This window comes from Dromiciops gliroides, chromosome 1, assembly GCF_019393635.1.
Source record: "Dromiciops gliroides isolate mDroGli1 chromosome 1, mDroGli1.pri, whole genome shotgun sequence".
Lineage (NCBI taxonomy): Eukaryota > Metazoa > Chordata > Mammalia > Microbiotheria > Microbiotheriidae > Dromiciops > Dromiciops gliroides.
The window spans coordinates 678,386,194-678,407,143 of record NC_057861.1 but is presented as its reverse complement, the minus strand read 5'-3'; the positions used below and the strand labels follow the sequence as shown (position 1 = coordinate 678,407,143).

The window sequence follows — 20,950 nt, the reverse complement described above, 5'->3', positions numbered from 1 at the left end:
TGAATTAGGCTGTGTTGCAATAATAGATTCTGAGTTCTTGATGTTGTGTTTTGTTTTTCACCTTTCCTTTTGTATGGATGTAACTGACCATTGTGGGCTTAAATGATCCTTGGAATGCTTGATTTAGCACATCACCCAACCTCTGCGTTTTAAGAGCTACAGCTTTTGTACTTTTCCTTGGCATCATATCCTTTCTTAAAAAACACAGAATTAAAAGTGAAACAAAGAGAACAATGAAACACCTAAATATGATGCAAAACAACACTCAAGAGTACTTGACTGACTAAGACCTACAGGTAGGGAAACCAGCTTAATGTTGTTGCTTAATAAATGCTTGTTGATTGATGGATTCTAGCCCGGAATGAGTGCTTAGAGCTCTCCAGCCTGGGGACTGAATGAGGGCCTGCCAGTGGCTGTGTACCAGTGCAAGAACAGGTTCCAGATCTGGCAGAGCAGCCTGATGTTGAGTAGAGTACAAGAACTGCCCACTGGTAGAATTGTCACTACACATAGCTGGGTCACCAAGGAGGGGGCGTGAGGTTGGGGTGCAGGGCCCTAGGTTGTATACTGAGTGAGGATAAGGATAGATGTAAATAGCAACTGTGGGGCTCTGACCCTTCGAGCAGAGGGTGGGGGGTCTTAGAGCCAAGCTGGTTTGAAGTCTGCAGCAGAAAAACCAGGGCAGGCACCCCACACTGAAGTGAAACCTGCATTTCTGTCATTCCAAATCCACAGAAGATTTCCAGAAAGCAGGTAGAGGGCGGTCAAGTTCAGCAGCAGTTTACCAATGCATCTACAGTAGTGTTGCTTAGAACTGAGCCCAAGTCAAGAGCATGTAGAGCTTAGACTAAGAGGATAGTGCTTCGATTTTACTAGTATCACACCATTTGGGTCCATTGAAAGCTTTCAGGTCCCTAGCCTTAGCAGTCTCCAAGATCTGGATAGCAAAATACCCAGTGCACAAAAAAGACCATGCATGGATGTCATTCCTTCCAGGAGTGCACAGAGCCTCAGGAAGAATGAGTGCACACAAAGGATTCCATAAGGTTGTTGTGAATAAAATGCTTGTGAACTTAATTTACAAAGGAGAGTTGTTTTGTACCAACTAGACTGGGGGATTAGGTATGCTTCTTTTTAGTCCTTGGCCCACTCACTTCCCAGCCTTTAAAAAATATAATGGTGAGTGAGCCAGATATTCTTATCCTGGCAAGAGTTGTGGGTCAGAGAAAGGGGAGCTCAAGTTGGTGAGTGGAATCATTGGGAATGCTTTAGTTCCTTCATGTTTAAATTTACTCCAAATGCTCAGTGTCAGCCTCTGGGGTGTGGCAGAGCAAAAGGGCCTGAATTGGCATTGTAGTTCTTGTGTGCCTTTTAAGGTGTGTCTTGGTTGGGCAATCAGTTTGATTTGGGGCATTTGGGGAGTGGGGCCTCTTTCTCACCCCACTCCTTTCCAAAGTGCATGTTAGATGCCTTCTAGAAGAATAGTGTGTATGTCCTCTGTGCCTCACACATGGTAGTAATAAATGTTTATTGAATTGAATTGGTTAAGTCGAATATAAAGACAGGCTGAGATCTCAGCAGCAGCAGGGTCTGTGTGAACTTCAGTGCCTCACATCCATCATCAGCTGCTTTACACATCAACGTGAGCTGCCAGACTCCAGGCCTTGCTCCTTTTTTTGTACCTGACCCACTCCAAGACTGCTTTTCCAACTGCTCATTATTAGTTAGCCCACACATAGCAGCATCAATAGAACAGATAGATGTGTTGTGGAAGAACAATGCTACTCCATCCTGGAGATGAGTAACTTTGCAGCTGGTCAGTGGGAAGCAGTGAATTTAAGAGAGAATGAATGCTCAGCTCCCTCCTTCAGCACTTTCTCCCTATATGACCTTGGGCAAATCCCCATGGCCTCTTTAGATTCTTCTAGATCTAAATTTGTGATCTTTTCATTATTTCCAATGAACTGTTCAAGAATAATTTTGACTTAGTTATAGACTGATCACTTAAATTCTAATTTCATAATGTTCTTGGAATAAGGAACCCAGAACTCAGTGTGTATGCTTGAAAATGGAGAGAGCTGCCAAGTTGGGAAGCCTCAAAGGCACCTTTTTCCTCTAGTGTTTGGTAGATTTACTTCTCATAGGACTCATTTTCTGACTGTTGTGGAAGCATGTTTCTGTGCAAAGGTTTCTCGTTCTCCTTTGTACTGTTGATTTGTATTTGAAATATTTTCCTGTCCAGCAGGATGATCCATCATTGGAGAGAAATTTTAGAGGCCACAAAGATGCTGTCACCAGTGTGGATTTCAATCTCAACATGAAGCAATTAGGTACAGTCATCTCTAAGTTCTTGAAGGCACTCATCCATCTTAGAAACTGCAAGCTTTAAGATGGGGTGTGTGCATATGTGCTTTTGTATATGTGAGGAACCAAATGGGAAGTTGGAAATCATGATTTTTCTAGTCTCATCTCGGCAAACACATCCTGTCTTAATTGGGCAAGATGAAAATTTTGCTTATTTTAGAAGTTGCATGTGTTTGCTTAAAAGCCTACTTAATTTACTGCATGTTTTATACCTTCTGATGGTATCTATAATCTGTAAATTCTTTGAGATCAGGGACCATATAGTCTTCTTTGTATCTCTCACAGGTTGCCTTATATGCAAGCTCAGGATTATTTGTGGAATGAATACTAATTATATGTATTCAAAATTATTTATACTTTTACTAGGAATTCTTCACTGTTTGGGGTTCTCTACTGCCATTGGAGAGGTTTTCTTTGTTTTTTTAAATGGAGATGCTATTTGATGGCTCAGGTTATTGACTGTATATGGCTAATCAGTTTAGTTGGTTAGTGGCCAAGATCATTTGCCTGTTGTTCCCTGTCGGGAGGGCTAGCTTTGTATGGTCCTCTGGTCATAGACCAGTACTGAGGGATACTGATGGCTCAGTGAAATCTATCACTACCAGAAAAATTTAAAGCATATACCTTGCTAAAGGTAGGGGCAGTGTCATTTTTCATATATGGAGGGGGAAACTCTGTCCTTTTTATCATATGCGATTATTTAGGATAATATTGAATAAATATTAACTAGAACTTTACTTATTGATTTAGTAAGTGGCAGCATGGATTCATGTTTGATGATCTGGCACATGAAACCTCATATGAGAGCCTATCGTTTTGTGGGGCATAAAGATGCAGTGATGTGTGTTCAGTTTTCCCCTTCTGGTCACCTTGTGGCATCAGGATCTAGAGATAAAACTGTCCGTATATGGGTGCCAAATCTGTAAGTACACGCGTCGTCTTTTCTATAAAAGTCTAAGGGCTGTGGCTGTTCTCTTTAGTGATCTCTCTGAAGCCCTTTTCTCTCTTCTTTTCTCTTCCTATCCCTAGATCATACTCAGATGTAAGTTAGTGTTGTCAAGTCCCACGCCCACTTTGTTAACAGATGAGGAAAATGAAGTCCAGAAAGGGAAAACCATTTACCCAGGGTCACACAGCAACACAACTGGGAATTTAGACCAGCTCTCCTGCCCCATTGGTGGAGCTCTTTCCAGGATCATAGGCTGCTTCTTAGTAGTCTTTGTGAGAAACAAGTTGGCTAGGTTGTGGGGACTCGGCTCCCTTGGCGTGAAAGCATCTCTGTTCTCTCTAAGTGAATTTTTAGTAGTTTGCTAATTGCCTTTTAGGGAGAGAATCCTCATCCTCTGACTAGTTTTCTCTTTCTCCCTTTGAAATGGGCCCTGTGGATGGGCCTGCCACGGGCATTGCAGACTAACAGTGGCTGGAGTCAAGAAGACCTGGGTATTCACATGTTGCCTCTGATGCTCATTCATGTGTGAGGACTGAGAAGTCACTTCAGTTTAGTCCCTTGTATTAGTATCACATAAGAAGGTTATTGGCAGGCTCTTAATACTCTCTTCCCAAAGCCAGGCCCATTCAGGTCCCTGCTCCATCACCATTTTAGGATAGGTACCATGCTTGTACTACCTGAACTTATAATAGAGGGATATATTTGGGAACCAGGAGAGCTTTTCACTGTACCGTGGAATGATTTCTAGAGTGACTTTTCATTAATGACTTGGTGTCTTTGCCTTTAGCAAAGGAGAATCTACTGTTTTCCGAGCCCACACCGGAACTGTAAGAAGTGTCCATTTTTCCAGTGATGGTCAGTCGTTGGTGACAGCCTCTGATGACAAAACAGTCAAAGTATGGACAGTGCACCGCCAGAAATTTTTGTTCTCATTCAGCCAGCACATCAACTGGGTCCGCTGTGCCAAGTAAGTCGTATCCTTCATGAGAAGAAAGGGGAGGAGTGTATAATTTTCTTTAGAGATTCTCTGTAAAATAGCTATTTACAGATTGGGGGGGGGGGAATGGGGGGAGGGGATGTTAGGTCCAACCTGGATTCTTGTATGTGATCTTATTTCCTAGTAAGCTGAGAATCTGTAGTCTCAACCACCTCACCCTCAGCCTTTGCACCTCCCTTGACCTTTGGCTTTGAACACTTACAGCTTGACTATCCTTAGGATCTAGAGTTATAGATGTTCTTTCTTGGTTCTGGTTTTTTACTATAGCTTATTCTTTTTTTTTCCAGGGCAATGAGGGTTAAGTGACTTGCCCAGGGTCACATAGCTAGTAAGTGTCAAGTGTCTGAGGCCAGATTTGAACTCAGGTCCTTCTGAATCTAGGACTGGTGCTTTATCCACTGAGCTTATTCTTAATTAGAGGTAATTCTGATTATATTGTGTCCAAATCTAGGCACCACATTTTTAAAGAGATATTGACAAATTAAAGCATATCTGGAGGAAGAGCACCAGTTTGTGGAGGGGACTTGAAAAAACATCATGAGAACCTGATCAGGGATCCTTGGTTTGGAGAAGACAGGGAGGACATGATTGCTGTCTTTAAACACTTTGAAGAGCTATGTGCTAGATGGTTCCCTTTGTGTGCTTTTGGAGGGGTGCTCCATTCTGTGGAGTGATGGGGTAGACTCTTTTGGGGGGGGGGCTATGGGGGTTAAGTGACTTGCTCAGGGTCACACAGCTAGTCAAGTGTCTGAGGCCGGATTTGAACTCAGGTCCTCCTGAATCCAGGGCAGGTGCTTTATCCACTTCGCCACCTAGCTTCCCTGGGGTAGACTCTTAATTGTTGTGATAGCACTTCCCTTAGAGAGGAAGAAGGTGGGACATCTAGTTAACAATGATTACTTAAGCATTTAGGAAGCTTCATGTTTACACTTGTAGGATAGGTGAAAGAACCAGCTGGGTAAAATTCCCAATACTCATTTGAGAGTATCCCCTGGCTATTTTATTTCTGGGAGGGGTCTGGAGGAGCAAAGGACAAATGAAACATTCCTGCTGCACTAGAGATTATGGGTTTAAGCCTTACAAGCTAGTCCCCTGGCTATTAATCTTCTTCCCAGCTCTTAGCTCTTGATTCTAAAGATACATGATTTTCCATTATTTATTCCTTTCAACATGATTTTGTGCTTAATATATTTTTTTTCTCATCACCATCTCCTTGTACGTTTCCCTTTTGTGCACTTAGGAGACTTCCTTTCCTTATCCTACTGTATTCTCCATCAAAGGAGTAGTCCCTGTTTCAGATACAGTGCTCTGATCTGGCAGAGGCAGGTGGTCCCTGTTTTTGCTCCTGGGGCATGGTTTTTGCTAACAGTCACTATGGGGTTGTCAGCTCCTTTGTGGTAGGAATGATGTCACATCTCCAGTGCCTAGGGCAGTATTCTGCACACATTGGATAAGTCTTTGTTGAATGAATAGAGCAGTTTGGATTTATACTGTACATTTTTATTGGGAAGTGCTTAAAATGCTTGATTCAGGGAAGCTTGCAGGAAACAAGAAGGAAAGAAAGAAAGGAAAAGGAAATTTAAGGACTAAGCTCCCAGTGGAGTAGATTGTGAGCTCCTTAAGGGCAGGGTCAGTCTTTTATCTCTTTTTATATCCCCAATGCTCAACACAGTGCCTGGCACATAATGGTGCTAATGAAACGTGCTGAGCAACTGACAAAGGAAAAGGTGATTAAATCTGCTTGACAGGTGTGTGGTTACTTTTGGCTACCCCTGGGCTGGGCTGAAGTGTAAGTATGTTATGTTAGAAGATCATTGATCATTCTGTGGGGGCTTTACCACTTCTCAGAACCCCATTGTGTGATGTTGGTGAGGAGTGAGACTACTTGCCACTTACCTTGGGATTCTGTCATCCTCATGAATCACTAATCCCTACTCCACATTCCCTGGCATAGTCATTGGCCCCCTTGGCAACATTTCTTGCTTGTGCTCTCGTACTTACTATTTTCTGAAGCAGTTTCTATTCCTGTTATGAGTAATGTCTCTGAAATTTAGGCCTACTTGGAATAATGATGCTGTCCCAGGTGCAATGTGTTGGGAAGTGCTGGAATGGTGTCTGATTCTAGGAGGGAGCAACTGGAGCCTGGAAGAGCAGAAAACACATGATTTGAATCTTAAATAAAAGCAGCCCCACTTCTTCCAATGAGACCATCCTCCAGTGTAGCCAATAATTACATCTGTGCACCTGTTTCACTCTGCCTAGACCAACTTAGTAGGCAGTATGAGAGTGATGCTTCACTTTATTTTCAGATTCTCTCCTGATGGAAGGCTGATCGTGTCCGCCAGTGATGACAAAACTGTCAAGTTGTGGGATAAGACAAGCAGAGAATGTGTGCATTCTTTTTGCGAACATGGCGGGTAAGCCTGCCACTGGTCCTGTCCCTCCTCTATCCTTACGTTCACAAAATTGCCTTCCAGTCTGTTTGGACTGCTTAGTTACCTGTGAAATACAAGTGGTGAAATCTGACAGCTATCCATTCACTTTCTATTTTTAAGAAGCCATTTTTCACAAGGTGATGCCAGAGAGCTATTATATACTTGGGAAATAATCTGTATAACAAATAATGTCTGATAATTTCTACAGATGATGTTAACCAAAGTCTCTACTGGGAAGGAAAGCAGGAAATAAAGACACGATTTATAGCTTTCGTATTGATGACTAAATATACCTACAAAAAACGGGAGGGTTTTGACTTAGGGAATTTAAATGTTAAGGTAGCTCCTTTTACTAATTTTATAACACAAAGAACTGTGATATTAAAAGTCCATGTAAATGTTATTAAATCTTACGGGAAGGGACATGCCTTATTTTGTAATTCCATGGATTTGAAAAATGTTGGCTCTAGGAATAATTATGATGTATTTTTCATGGTCAGATGGTCTGGCTTATCTTAATGTTATTTTCAGTATTATAATAATTAATATTGATAATGATAGCTAACATTTATATAGTGCTTCAGTATTCCACATATAAAGATTGCTTTATTTAAATGTTGATTTGTCCAGAATTGTTGATATAATCTCATCTTTTGTCAGGTGGGTAGGATAATTGCATCAATCTGTTCTATTTTTTAGGCATTTACTGTGTGCTCAGTGTGGACTTAAAAGGACAAGGACTTGAAACTGACTTTTGTGTAATCCCTTCTTCTTGCATTGAGAAATGTTATCTCTTGACCCTAATTCCAAGGTGCAAAATGATACAAGGTTTTTTTCTACTTTAGGTTTGTCAATTATGTGGACTTCCATCCCAGTGGTACATGCATTGCTGCTGCTGGTACAGATAACACTGTCAAGTTGTGGGACGTCAGGACCAACAGGCTCCTTCAACATTATCAGTGTAAGTTGATGAGACTTTCCTTGAAACTGGACTTCATAGACAATACCTAAGTCCTAGTTGCGGAAGATAACTTATGACATAGCTGATGGCAGAGAGGATGGAGAATTCTCTTTATTTCTATAATATTTATTGAGCCCTTGTTTGCTCAGCAAATAAGTCAGAAAAAAAAAAAGCTTTTGGTTTTGATGTTGAAGAACAGGATAGTCTGCAGAGAAACAGTGTACTTTTTGTTTTGTTTGGTGACTGTTGCTACAGCAGCCCATTCAGAGTTGGTGTCTGATTAACTCACTGAAGTTAAGAGGCCCACAGATTATCCTGCAGACCGTGGGGTTATATCAAGAATTGTAGTGGGCTTGGGCAGGAAGGCCTTCCTAGTGCATCTGCTGGGGTTTGGCTTCAGCATATGCTGGCATGGGGTGGTGAGGGGTACTCTCCATTGGAGGGGAGGGTGGTTAGGTTCCTCCCCAGAAGGAGCTGTGTCCATGGCTAATATGGTTGCTGCTGCCTCTGTCCTTTGCCTCATTGTCCTCTGCTAACACATAACATTTTGCGTATTTGTAGCCCTTAAGCTCTCCACTCCAGCCCAGGGTTTCTGTTCCCATGATATTTTTCTCCCTGTGTTGGGTGGCCCTCTCTTGGCAGGACAACACGCACTGTGATGCAGTTCTCCTTGCTGTCTTTCCCTTAATTCCTCTGTTTGCCTCAGTCTGGGCTTCCTACTGCTATGTTCATTTGTCTTACTCCCTTTTAAAAATTCTCATCCTGTTCTTCATTAACATCCCCCTTAATGCCACCCTGTGATGTAAAGGTTACTAAAAAATCTGAGAATTGGAAGGGACCTGAGGTCATCTTGTCTTAACCTATATCTGAGCAAGAAACCTTACACAACATCTTCAGTAAGTGGCCATCCAGCCTTTGAGTCTGGCCATTCAGCCTGTTCCAGATCCATGTAATTGTCCACAGTTTGCTGTCTTCTCAAAAATAGCATGGGATTCTTGATTAGATGCTTTCCTAAAGTCTAGGTAACTATGTCTCTTGCACTCCCCAATCTCCTAGCTTAATGATCTGGACATAAAAAGAAATAAGGTTAATTTCCCATGACATGTTCTTGGTTAAGCTGTGCTTTACCATCCTAATCATCACTTCCTTCTCTAAACATTGATGAACTGTCTCTTTCATGATCCATTCCAGAATTTCCTCAGGAATTAGAGTCAAGTGCTTAGGTTTATGGCTTGCAGATTCTCTTCTTGTTTTGAAAATTGGGACATTTGTCTTTCTTCATCCTTGAACAATTTCAGATATTACTGACAGTGGCTCAGAAACCACATCAGTCAATTAACAGGAATTATGTTTTTACTATGTGCCAGGCATTGTATACTGTATACCTGGGGGTACAAAGACAAAAATGGAGCAGTCCTTGCTTTTGGAAGAGTTTACATTATATTGGAGGAGACAACATATTGTGTGTGTGTGTGTGTGTGTGTGTGTGTGTGTGTGTGTGTGTGTGTGTGTGTGTGTGATAGTGGGAAAAGGCTTGAGTCAGAGAGATTAGGAGGCAGGAGGTGACAAGTGTAGTGTCCTCTGGACACTTGGGATGGGTGTGAGAAAGTTGGTGAAAGATTTGGCAGAAGGTTGGATATGAGGAGTAAGTGAGTTTGAGGAGTTGAGAATGACAGTAACACTGAAGGAGAAAAAGTGTTTTCTGAACCCTTTGTGCAGAAAAGGATTGTGTGGTAGAGGAGGGGGAGGGTTCTGTTTTGGACTGGTGGTGCTTGAGATGTTGACAGAACATTCAGTTTGAAAGTCAAATAGACAACTGGAAATGGAAAATTGGTGAAGACACTCGGAGAGAGCCCAGTGAAGAGACTTTGGACACCCCCACAGTTAGGGGGTGTGATCTGGAGGAGGATCCAGCAAAGGAGACTGAGAAGGGGTAGTCAGAGAGGTAGGAGGAGAACCAGGAGAATGTGTGCTTTAGAGAATGAGTGTATGTATGTGTAAGAGAGCAAGCAAGAGAGCATGCTGGCATGAGGTGAGAGGAGGGTCTTTGAGGATGGAGGAAATGTAGCCACGTTTGGGTGTGTGGGTGGGTGGCAGCAAGGATCATCTGCTGGAGAAGAGAAGAGGGCTGAGATCATGGGCTTAGCTGTGGTGAGGAGCTGGGCCACCTCTCCATTGAGACTGGAGTGAAAAAGGAAAGGTTAGGAGGTGTTTTCCCAATGGAGAGAAGAGCAGGAGAACTTGATGTTATCAGTCCTGGGTAAGGCTAGGTTCTCAGTTCAGAGGGGAAAGGAAGATGTATAACAGTCTCTAGTATCCATGGTCGGTCATTTGTGATGTCCAAAAGCAAAGCGAGAATTGGTTAGCTCTGCTTTCCCTCCTTTCTTTTGTTCTTCTCCTCTCTTGTCCACCCTGATCTCTTGTGCTCTTAACTCAGCTCCTCTATATGTGACTGATTGGGTTAAGGTGACATCTTGCAGATCAGAAGCCTTATCTCCCGGCCCTGGATTCAGGAGTACCTGAGTTCAAATCCAGCCTCAGACACTTAACACTTACTAGCTGTGTGACCCTGGGCAAGTCACTTAACCCTAATTGCCTCACTAAAAAAAAAAAAAAAAAGAAGAAGAAGCCTTATCTCACTTTCAGGTGTGACATCATCATGAGGCTGGGGCATAAAATGTGGCCTGTGTTGTGAAACGTGTTAGATTTGGGGGAAGGAGGAAGTTGTTTCAAGTCTTATTTTTACTATTTATGGCCTGTGTGGCCTGAGGCAAATCACTAACTTCTCTGTGTCCCAGTTTTCGTCCTTTTTAAAATGGTTGTTGTGAAGAAAATACTTTGTCCATTACAAAGTGCTATAAAAATGCTGTTATCATTAAGAGGAAGGAAGAAGTCACCAAGTTCTGTGTACCTTGATTTTTCAGAACTTTGGTATGTTTGCATCAGGTGACAGGAATATCTTGGGGAGAAAAGTCAGTGAAGATGTCGATTTTGAATGATGGGATGCTGTTGCTGACCACTAGGTGGCGAGAGTGCTATGTTATTTTTTTTATAAGCATCTTTCTTTGGATCTTAATTCACATTGTATCTTTACAGCTAAACTTAGAATGGGCCCTAGTCCTCTGTTCTCTTTGGTATGAACTCCATTTCCATTGAGGCCTTTGGATAGGCACATTTAATCTCCTCAAGGTGTTCCACAGAACATGGGTCCTCCACCCCACAACAGAACTTAGTTCAGTACTTTGTAAGGCCCAGTGTAGATGCGGTGAGTGGGTTCAAATCCAGCCTCAGACACTTCCTAGCAATGGGACCCAGGGCAGATCATTTAACTCTGTTTGCCTCAGTTTCTCACCTGTAAAATTAGGTAAAAAAGGAAATGGCAAACCACTCCACAGTATCTTTGTCAAGAAAACCCCAAATGGGGTCACAAAGAGTGAGATACAACTTAAACAACTGAACAACAACAACAAAGGCTTGATAAATGTCTTCTCTGAGAGATGATTTACTTTGTTTTGTTCTTGGTTCAGTTCAGAAACGTTGGGACTTTTCTGACATTAAGAAAACTAACCTGCCTCTGTAACCTCAGCAGTGGCATATCCCCAGCTTTGCCTCTGCAGAGTGTAAAAGAGGTTTCAATGTTGAAAAGTTATAATGTCGTAACATTATGTAAATTCTTGTTCCTTTTCTCCACTTTTACCTCTCTTTTTTCTCTGAACTCTCTTGTATGTAATAACATCATTCATTAATGACCTGTTGGTTCCCATAACTCTGAGGGATAGCCACGTATACTTGGAGAAGACAGATGCCTTGTTGGACTATACCTTACATCAGCTGTGTAACTACTGTAGAAGGATTGGAAAGGAGCTTGGGGGCCGTCTAGTCCAGCTGCTCTCTGGCCCATATACTTTTTTTTTTTTGGTGAGGCAATTGGGGTTGAGTGACTTGCCCAGGGTCACACAGCTAGTAAGTGTCAAGTGTTCGAGGCTGGATTTGAACTCAGGTCCTCCTGAATCCAGGGCTGGTGCTTTATCCACTGTGCCACCTAGCTGCCCCTGGCCCATATACTTTTTTTTTTTTTGTGAGGCAATTGGGGTTAAGTGACTTGTCCGGGGTCACACAGCTAGTGAGTGTTAAGTGTCTGAGGCCGGATTTGAACTCAGGTACTCCTGACTCCAGGGCCGGTGCTCTATCTACTGCGCCATCTAGCTGCCCTGGCCCATATACTTTTTATAAAATTTACAATTAGCAGTCATTCAGGTTCTGCTTAATGAGGGGGAACCTGAGGCTGCCCATTGTTCTTTTTTTTTTTCTTTTTGGCAGGCAACGAGGGTTAGGTGACTTGCCCAGGGTCACACAGCTAGTAAGTGTCAAGTGTCTGAGGCCAGATTTGAACTCAGGTCCTCCTGAATCCAGGGCCAGTGCTTTATCCACTGCTCCACCTAGCTGCCCCCACCCCATTGTTCTTTTTAATGCCTCTGATTGTTAAGAAGTCAGTTGTTTTTTTACATTGAGCTGTAATCTGCCTTTCTGAAACTGTTCAGTACTTTTTTCTGCTCCCTGGGGTCAAAATCCCTTGACCACTGCACAGCCTTTAAATTCTTGGAGTGTTCATGACCGTTGTAAACCTTTTCTCTTGGAATCTAAACATTGCCAGTACCTTGAGTAGGTTCTTATATATGTGGTAGGGTCTGTCCAGGAATATGGTAGTGTCTTCCTCCCTTGGACAGACTCCTGTTTGTGAGTGCCATTTCTTGTTCTTGTTCTTGTTTGTCCCTCAATTTCAAAGAGGGCCATGACATTGGGGTGATGTCATAACTCAAAGTGAATTGGATTTAAGTGAAAGAGGGCTGTGCAAGGTCACCAACCTCACTCTCTCCTCCAGAGCCATCTGGGTGCAGTGGCAAGATATATATCAGTATGACTGGAAATGGCCTCAGGTGTTTAAGGCAGTTGGGGTTAAGTGACTTGCCCAGGGTCACACACCTAGTAAGTGTCTGAGGTGAGATTTGAACTCAGATTCTCCCGACTTCAGGGCCAGTGCTCTATCCACTGTACCACTTAGCTGCCCTATGCCATTTCTAAAAGAAGCAGTGTAGTTGAATGAATTGAAATAGACATAGACTTGGAAGAGTGTTAGCCTTGGTCAGGAAGGCCTAGAGATTCAAATCCCACCTCCAACATTTCCTAGCTGTGTAACCACGGCCAGGTCACTCAGTATCTCCGTTAATCTCAGTGTTCTCATCTATACTTTCTGCCTCACAGGGTTACTGTGCGGCTCACACTAAGTTTTAGTTGTGAAGTGTTTTGCAAATTTTAAAGCACTATGTAAATGTCATTTTTTTATTGAACATGGGAGATAGAGCTGAGTTGAGCCTTGATGATTGTTTTTAGTAACTTCAGTCTCTTCTGCCATGATTTGGATTCAGTTGGGAGTTACACTTCACTTGTGTTTATGTTCTTTGGAAGGAGGGGGTGTGTGAGAGAATAGATCTCTAACCCCCATAATACTTTTTTTAGGCAATACTGATGTCAAATTTCTCTTCTGCCTGGCTCAGGGTCCTCTGCGATATTGTAGCATATTGATAGCAAGCAACAAGCAACATGCTTCCAGCTGGCTTCTAGTGTGGTTTGGGAGAGGGAGTGATTCCTGCTTTATATTCATGGTTAGTAAGTTGTCTGAATATGCACCATGGTCTATGCTACGTTTTGACTGCTAGTGTCCTTTGTCTCTGATTTTTTACTCCATTCTGTAGTGAGGTGGCTCTTGTCATTTGTCTGTCACTGGTGAGAGTGGTCTGGGCATTGTGAATTAAAGTGACTTTCAAATCCTGCAGCTTCTTTCCTCAGAGCTCTGGGAATGAAGGAGGCAATGTAGGGAGAGGAATTGAGGAAAGAAGGAGGCAATGTAGGGAGAGGAGAGCAATGCTCCTTCACAATCGAGCAAAAGCCCTTTTAGCAAAGTTTTGAAGGGCTGGAGAAAAAAATTGGTAGACTCTGGCACTTGAAATATGTGAGAAACATTTGGCACAGCATCTGTTCCCTTTGCCACTTGGAACAACACTAACATGATAGGGAAAGATGCAAAGTTTTGGAATGAAGTTAATTTACTGTTGGAATATAAAAGAGGGGTTTATGTGGTAAAGGTAATAGACTGGATATATGGATGGTTCCAAAGGCAGACTTGAAGAAATTTTGGGAAATTTGTCAGAGGACCTGTTGAGCTTTGGGGGTGGCACTTAGAGATTGAATTGCCTTTTTTAAAAAATAATTTTTAAATTGATGTTTTTTGTTTCTTGCATCACCATGGTGTCCCTCCCCCTCTTCCACCTCCTCTTCGAAAGTCATCTCATGTGACAAATAGTGGGTTTTGTTTTCTAGAGAGAAAAATAATTAGCATAACTGATTGATACATTGAGAAAGTTCTAAAACAGGCATTATGTATAACACCTGTGGATTTTCCACCTCTATGGAGGTTTGGGTTGGAGGTGTCTTTTCATTTCTCTTCATTGGAGTCCAGCTTCATCTTTATAATTTTGTTATATTTACTTTTGGGGTTTTTTTGTGTGTTTTTTTTTTAGTGAGGCAATTGGGGTTAAGTGACTTGCCTAGGGTCACACAGCTAGTAAGTGTTAAGTGTCTGAGGCTGGATTTGAACTCAGGTCCTCCTGACTCCAGGGCCGGTGCTCTATCCACTGCGCCACCTAGCTGCCCCTGCATATATTGTTTTCTTGGGTCTGCTTACTTCACTCTGCACATATTCATGTAGACCTTTGCATACTTGTCCGTATTCAGTATGCAGTATACAGTTCATTGTAAACCATTCCCCAATCGATGGGCATCTACTTTGTTTCCAATTCTTTGCCATCACATATGTGGACTTTTGATGACTTCCTTGGAATATAACCCCAGTAAAAGACTCTGTGGTTTAAAGGGTATGGACATTTTAGAAACTGCTTTCCAAAATGGTTTTATCATTTCACAGTGCTCCTAACAATGTATTAGTGTGCCTGTCTTCCCAGAGTTCCTCCCACATTTACTGGCCAATTTTTGTCATTTTGACAAGTTTGCAAGGTATGAAGTAAAACCTCAGAGTTGTTTTGATTTGTATTTCTCTTATTATTAGTGATTTGGAGCATCTTTTCTTTTGTTTTGTTTTTTTGGTGAGGCAATTGGGGTTAAGTGACTTGCCCAGAGTCACACAGCTAGTAAGTGTTAAGTGTCTGAGGTCACATTTGAACTCAGGTCCTCCTGTATCCAGGGCCAGTGCTCTGTGCCACCTAGCTGCCCCTGGAGCATCTTTTAATGTGGTTGAGAACACTTTGTTACCTATTGTATCTTTTGTAATTGCTTCTTAACTCGTTTAGCTAAGGGTAAGTTTTATACCCATTTTTTTGTCCTGTAGTTTTCTTCTAAGATCCTTAGGTGTTGTATCTGTTTATCCTGTTTTGAGATTTGTATATTTTGCTTGCAGAGTGAGGATATTTTCTTGTTTTTTGCTTCTGTGTCTTATGTTTATTTCACTTATGTTTATTTGCATTCCCGATCTATTGTCCTCTCTTTTGATGAGACTTGCTATTGCAAGATTCAAGTTTTTCCATTCTACCCATTGTTTTTGCCTTGCAGGACATAAATTCTGTTCTCATAATTCTCATTTCTTTTTTAAACCACTCAGGTTCCATGTTTTCCTCAACTTCCACAGGGTCTTCTTGTGTTTCATCAAGTGTGAGATCATTTTCCTTCATTTAGCAGTATTCATAGGTGCCTAGACTTATTTACTAGATTTGGAGACCATATTTTCTTCAGTTGTTAACTGTTTTTTCTGTTAATTTATCTATTTATGTTCTTGAAGGTCTTTGGTATTTCTTTCTCTTGGAATCTTTGATACTTTTAGTCTTTTTTTCCCCCTTTTATTTTCCTTGTTGTTCACTTCTGACTCCCTCATGTCTGATGGTGGTTTTCTTGGGGAGTAGATCTCAAGGTGTCTTAGGCTTCTTCCACACTGGGCAGTTTATGGTTCATCAGCCTAGATCTCTGCCCTGACTGACTTTTGGGTGATCAAAACTTATCCCAACTAGATTCTGTGCTTCCCTCAGGCTTGGTGGAGTGCTGCACAGCTCTTTACACTTAAGTATTCTGTGCTGGTGCCCTCTCCCACCCCCTGTGTTCCTTAGTTCTTTGGCCCACCCTGGTAGTTTAGAGCTTGCTTTCCCCAGCACCAGTAGTGAAGAGCTTTGTAGCAAGCATTGCAGTCCCTTTTGTTTCTCAAGGATTGTAGTGAATAAAGCTGTTGAGATCCAAGAAAACTTTCACAGCCTAGAGCCAGGGTCTTTATGGTACTGGAAGGAGGAAGGTGGGACCCAGGTGTATGGGTGGGTTTGGATGTAAGCCTGTGCCATGTCCTTGGGTCTTTTAGACCATTCTCACTGTTTGGTAACATAAGGAGGTAGGGAAGGATGCTGAGTGAGCTCAGTGTCAGTGAATATCAATCAGTTCCTGGATTTTTTTTAACCTGTTTTAAATTCTTGGTGTCCTAGACTATGGAAACAGCTGAAATTGCTTTATCTTTTGTGCATGATTTCTGTTTTGGGAAGGTTTGAGAGTTTGTGAGGATGGGAGAAAATACTTGCTCACGTGACCTATCAATTTGTTTTTAAAATTCTCTCCACTCATCAAGGCTCAGGGCAGGTACCGTCTGATTGCCTGATCTTACCCTCCTTTTCTCCCTTCCTTGTCATAATTGTTCTTTCTCTTGAATCTTCACAGCATTTTGTTTGTACTTTATTTCAATCTGCCTTGTTCTTTTTTTCTGTCCATGTACCATTCATTTCCTGTAAATCTTTGAAGGGAGAAATTTTGTCTGAGTCAATTTTACAGCCTTTGTGTGCCAACACAAGGCTTTATATATGGTAGTTGCTCAGGAGATGGTGCCAAAGGTCCCTTGTAGTCAAAATCCTAGGACTCTGTGAAATTTGGAATTTGGCCTAAGGAGAACACATTTAAATTTCTTGACCACCCTGTGTTGTTATTTTAAATGCCAAACTCTGGTTTTGGGACACCAAATTGGGTATGAGCCATAACTGTTCTGTTAGTCTTCCTTGAGCATTTTCCCCCAGCTGGGAAGAGAAGGGAAGGGAAGCTAACAATATGTTATGTTTTCAAATCCTGTCTGCAGTTCAAGTAAAAAGTGCTGCCCTGCTGGGAGGCTCCACAAATAAGGAAGTTGAAATTTCAGACAAGAAAAGAGCCAATCTTGCAGTAGTAGGAAGGAGAGAGGGGCATTTGTATTTTCTAAAGGAGATAATGCAGTTGAAAGGTTTTCACATGCCTACTGGGGGGCTACTGGGTGGTCGTTGAATGCAAATTAAATTCTTTCTACAATCAACATACTATTCTGTATTCTAGATGTTGAAGATGAGAAATGACATAGTTCTTGTTGTTGTGGAGTTTATAGTGTGGGGCGGGTGCACTAACAGATTGTTGATATACAGTATTTTTTGACAAATGCATAAGAGATCTGTCAAAGTATTATGTGAAGCTGAAGGGGGAAGTTGGTTTGCAGTCTGGGAGGTGCCGAGGAAGGAAAGCTCAGGGAAAAGTTGGTGGTCAAGTTGGCCTAGTTTCATGGAGTTTCATCAGAGGGAGTGCTGAAAAGGTCTCGTGGTATCAGATTATTGAGGGCCCTCAATACTGGTCAGAGAATTTTGAATGTAAATTTTTTGATTTTTGGATTCTTCTGAGATGGTCATATTCACAATTTGCAGCCACATAGGACTACTAGTGGAGTGTTAATGTTAAGAAGGTGGACATTTGCAAATCCTGGGCAGTTTGGGATCTTTGAAAACACAGCTCTAATACAATGAGAAGATGAGTACAAATTCTGTCAGTCAGTGAGCATTTATTCATTTTCTATCATGTTGTCCAGGCCTTGTGCCGAGTGCAAGAGAGGCCCACGCAGAGCGCTGTAAGAAATTTGTGGATGGAGCTATTACTTGTGTTTAGGGAGCTCAAGGACAGTGTTGTGGACGAGTAGGCTTTGAAAAGGGGTTAAAGGTTTCAACAGTCGCCATGGGGGTTTGGGGAGTCCATTTTAGGCTTTGCTAGATAGCTTGAAGAAAGCATGGAGATTACAGAGGGAAGGATAAGAATGGGAGATGTTGAATAATTGAGTGGTTAGAATGTCATGAAGTAAGGTCAGGTGGATCCAGATTGTAGAGGGCCTTGAATGCCAAGCTAAGGAGCCTACTTTATTTGGCAGGCATTAAGGAGTCCAGAAGGGATTATTCAGAACATTGTGTGAGTATTTGGTGTGAATAATGGGTTAGGAGTAGGGAGACCCTGGAGTCAGGAAGACGAGTTAGGAGATCTTTATGAGTCCAGCAGTTTAGGGAAGAGGTGATAAGAGATTGAACCGGGGTGGTAAGCATGGGAAAGAAAGGATGAATTGTCATGCCCCCAAACTTTGGTTGTTTCCCAAGTCTCAGTCCTGTGATGATACTGTCGAGGGAAGGAGAATAAAGAGAAGAGGGCCAAGGACAGACCTTTGGGAGACAACTACCTTCAGAGAGGTTGAAGAGGAAGAGCCCATGAAGGAGACAGAAGGAACAGTAAGAGAATTAGGATATCTGTGAGGGTGCAGAGAAGAGGGAGTAATTAGGAGGAGATGCTCAATATTGTCAGATGTTGTGGAGAAATACAGCAGAGTTAGGTTTGAGAGAAAGCCATTGGATTTGAGGTTTAGAAAGTTGGTTATTGGGATTTCAGAACAGTTTCAATAGAGTAGGGGGAGAAACCAAAGCCAGTGTTGGAGATGTGGCAGTGTAGTTATACTGTAATTCCATGTCAGACATTCATATTTTTTTAAATAAACGATTTTTGCAACTTTGAACCAAAAAAAGTGCTACTTCTCATTTTTAAAAAGTTATGTGAATATAATTTTGTTTTGTGAATTTCTTGACATCCCTTGAGGAAACCCAAAGTATGACTGGGGTACTACCCAACCATGGTGAGGGATCTCTGCTCTAGGAGAACCAGCCTGTTTTTTATGCATGAATATGTTTCCATGAGGGGGCAGCATGTTGCCACTCTGAAAGAAAGACTATATCATTTTTAGAATCAGCCCCAAGAGCCCAAAGGAGGCACAGCTGCTGCAAGGATTCTTGACTTCTCTGGGCTCTGGGCTTTGTAATGAGCAAAGTCCCAGGGGTCTTTTGCTGAAGTTTTTGCTTGAGGCCAGAAATGTCAATTTATAGCACTGTCTGGAGACTCTGGCTTAATGTGTCTTTGTGTAGTAGGGCAGTAGGAGAATTAACACATCCATGAAGATAGTGCTCGCCCCCTCTGAGTTATAATAAAAATAATGGATCCATTGTGCCTTAAAGTTTGCAAAAGGCCCTGTGAGGGCTCATTTTGAAGCGGGGAAGAAGCACAGAGTCTCCGAAAAATTAAGTGACTTGGCTCCTCTTTTAGGATTAGTCTTTAAAAAGTGGTTTTCCCCCTTGGAATTTCATTCTGACGTAAGAATTCAAAGAAAGAAGCTTGAGCTCTTTTTGGTGTCCTTCCTCCCTTTCTCCCTTCTTCCCTCCCTCCCCTCCATTAGGATTAAGTGACTTTTGCCCAGGGTCAAATAGCTACTAAGTGTCTGAGGCCAGATTTCAACTCAGATCCTCCTAACTCTAAGGTTGATGGTCTGTCCATTGGGCCACCTAATAGCCCTCTCCCTATACATGTCTGAAACAACCATGGTAATGCCTTTCAGGAATTTGAGGAACATTAGCTAGAGTCTGCAGAATACTTGCAGAGGTGCTTCAGGGCCCCGGGTGGGAGCCATAGCTTTGTTTTTGTTGGTAGCTATTGAACTGCAGTTGGTACTACATAGAAATCTAAATGTCACAGTATGCCAAGGGCTTAAAGTCATGCTAAGGCTATTTCAGGATTGCTTTAGCAATTTGAAACTAGCTATGAGACCTTGGGCAGATCAGTTCCCTTTTCTGGGATGACTCATTTCTCCCTTATATAAAGTGAATAGATGATCTCTAAGATCTCTGGCAAGGTTTTGGTATACAAGTCTGTAAGGGTATTTGTCATTTAATTTGTTGTCACGTACCCTAAGACTGTGAAGTAGGCAATCTTGGTATTCCCCTTTCTGTATTAAGCCATGAATACACAGCTTGGATAAATGATTTGTCTAGGGTCCCCCAGCCCTGGAACTAGAACTGGAAGCTCCTGTGTTTCCTGTTTATTCTCTGAGTCTTGCCACTTCCTCAGATAAGACTCACATTCCTCTTTTCAGATTTCCTTCCCATGATGACAGAAATCCACAAGGCAGGTTTGTGTTCTTTTACATAGTCTTTTTATAGCCCAGCACTGAGTGGGAAAGAGTTAATTGTGAAGCTGGAAGTCCATTTCCCAGAAGACGGTTCTGCCTGAGTTAGCCTACTCACACATCTATTTTTTCCCCTTTCTTAAAGGGGGTGTTTATGTGTTGTTTGAAGAGAGGAGTTCCTCAAGGTGGCCTTCACCCTTGGAACTGAGTACCTTCATTTTATGAATCAAAAGCCCGATGTAAAGGCATCCAGTTTTTACTAACTTCAGTCCAAAGTCATGAGAAGGAGGTTGGCTTGTCAGAAAAGCCCCTGCGATGCCCATGCCCAAGTAAGCTGGTGCCATAAGGTACTTTGTGCCTCTGCCTTCTTCTTTCCTGGCAGGGCAGAGCTAATTATTACCACGGTGCTGGTGCTCTGAGAACATTTCTCCAACACCTACGGCAGCTTTGCAGATTGTTTTCCCAAATCACTCAGCCCACAGAGATTCTATTCTGCCCACAAAATCTGCATTGGCCAGGCGGGCATCTCCCCAGGCTGCCCCCCATCACAGCCATCCACAGCTGTGTCTCTGCTTGTGGCAACACACATCGAATGGCCCTTGTGAGAACCGTAGGGACACAGAGAGAGTCTCTTTTAGGCTGACTGGCTGAGCAGTGAACATTCAGAGTATGGCCTTGGAGATGAGGCACAGACACAGATAACTCTCTGGGACAGGAATTCTGCCCAGCACACAGATGACATGTGGTAGACAGGATTCAAACCTGCATCTCCCCACTTCAATCCCAGGCTTCTTTCCTCTGTTATATATCAACCATAGGCTGCCTTGAGGAAAATTCACACTCTCTTTTTTAACTGCCCAGACATAAAATTGATTGTGTATATAAATATTCATATATACCCTGAACAATCATTTGGAGAACA

The 20,950-nt window shown here is 42.3% G+C and overlaps 1 protein-coding gene across 4 annotated transcripts in view; it reads left to right on the top strand.

Annotated features, from left to right (window-relative positions):
* POC1A (POC1 centriolar protein A) overlaps positions 1-20,950 on the top strand; it is a 162,177-nt gene that overhangs the window by 2,503 nt on the left and 138,724 nt on the right. For 2 of the 4 annotated variants that reach the window (XM_043975388.1, XM_043975385.1), the window contains exons 2-6: positions 2,243-2,330; positions 3,115-3,286; positions 4,101-4,280; positions 6,620-6,727; positions 7,591-7,706. In XM_043975388.1, coding sequence (XP_043831323.1) covers positions 2,243-2,330; positions 3,115-3,286; positions 4,101-4,280; positions 6,620-6,727; positions 7,591-7,706 — 664 coding nt within the window. The remainder of the gene's footprint in view (positions 1-2,242; positions 2,331-3,114; positions 3,287-4,100; positions 4,281-6,619; positions 6,728-7,590; positions 7,707-20,950) is intronic. The other 2 variants (XM_043975386.1, XM_043975387.1) reach the window with 2 other exon arrangements.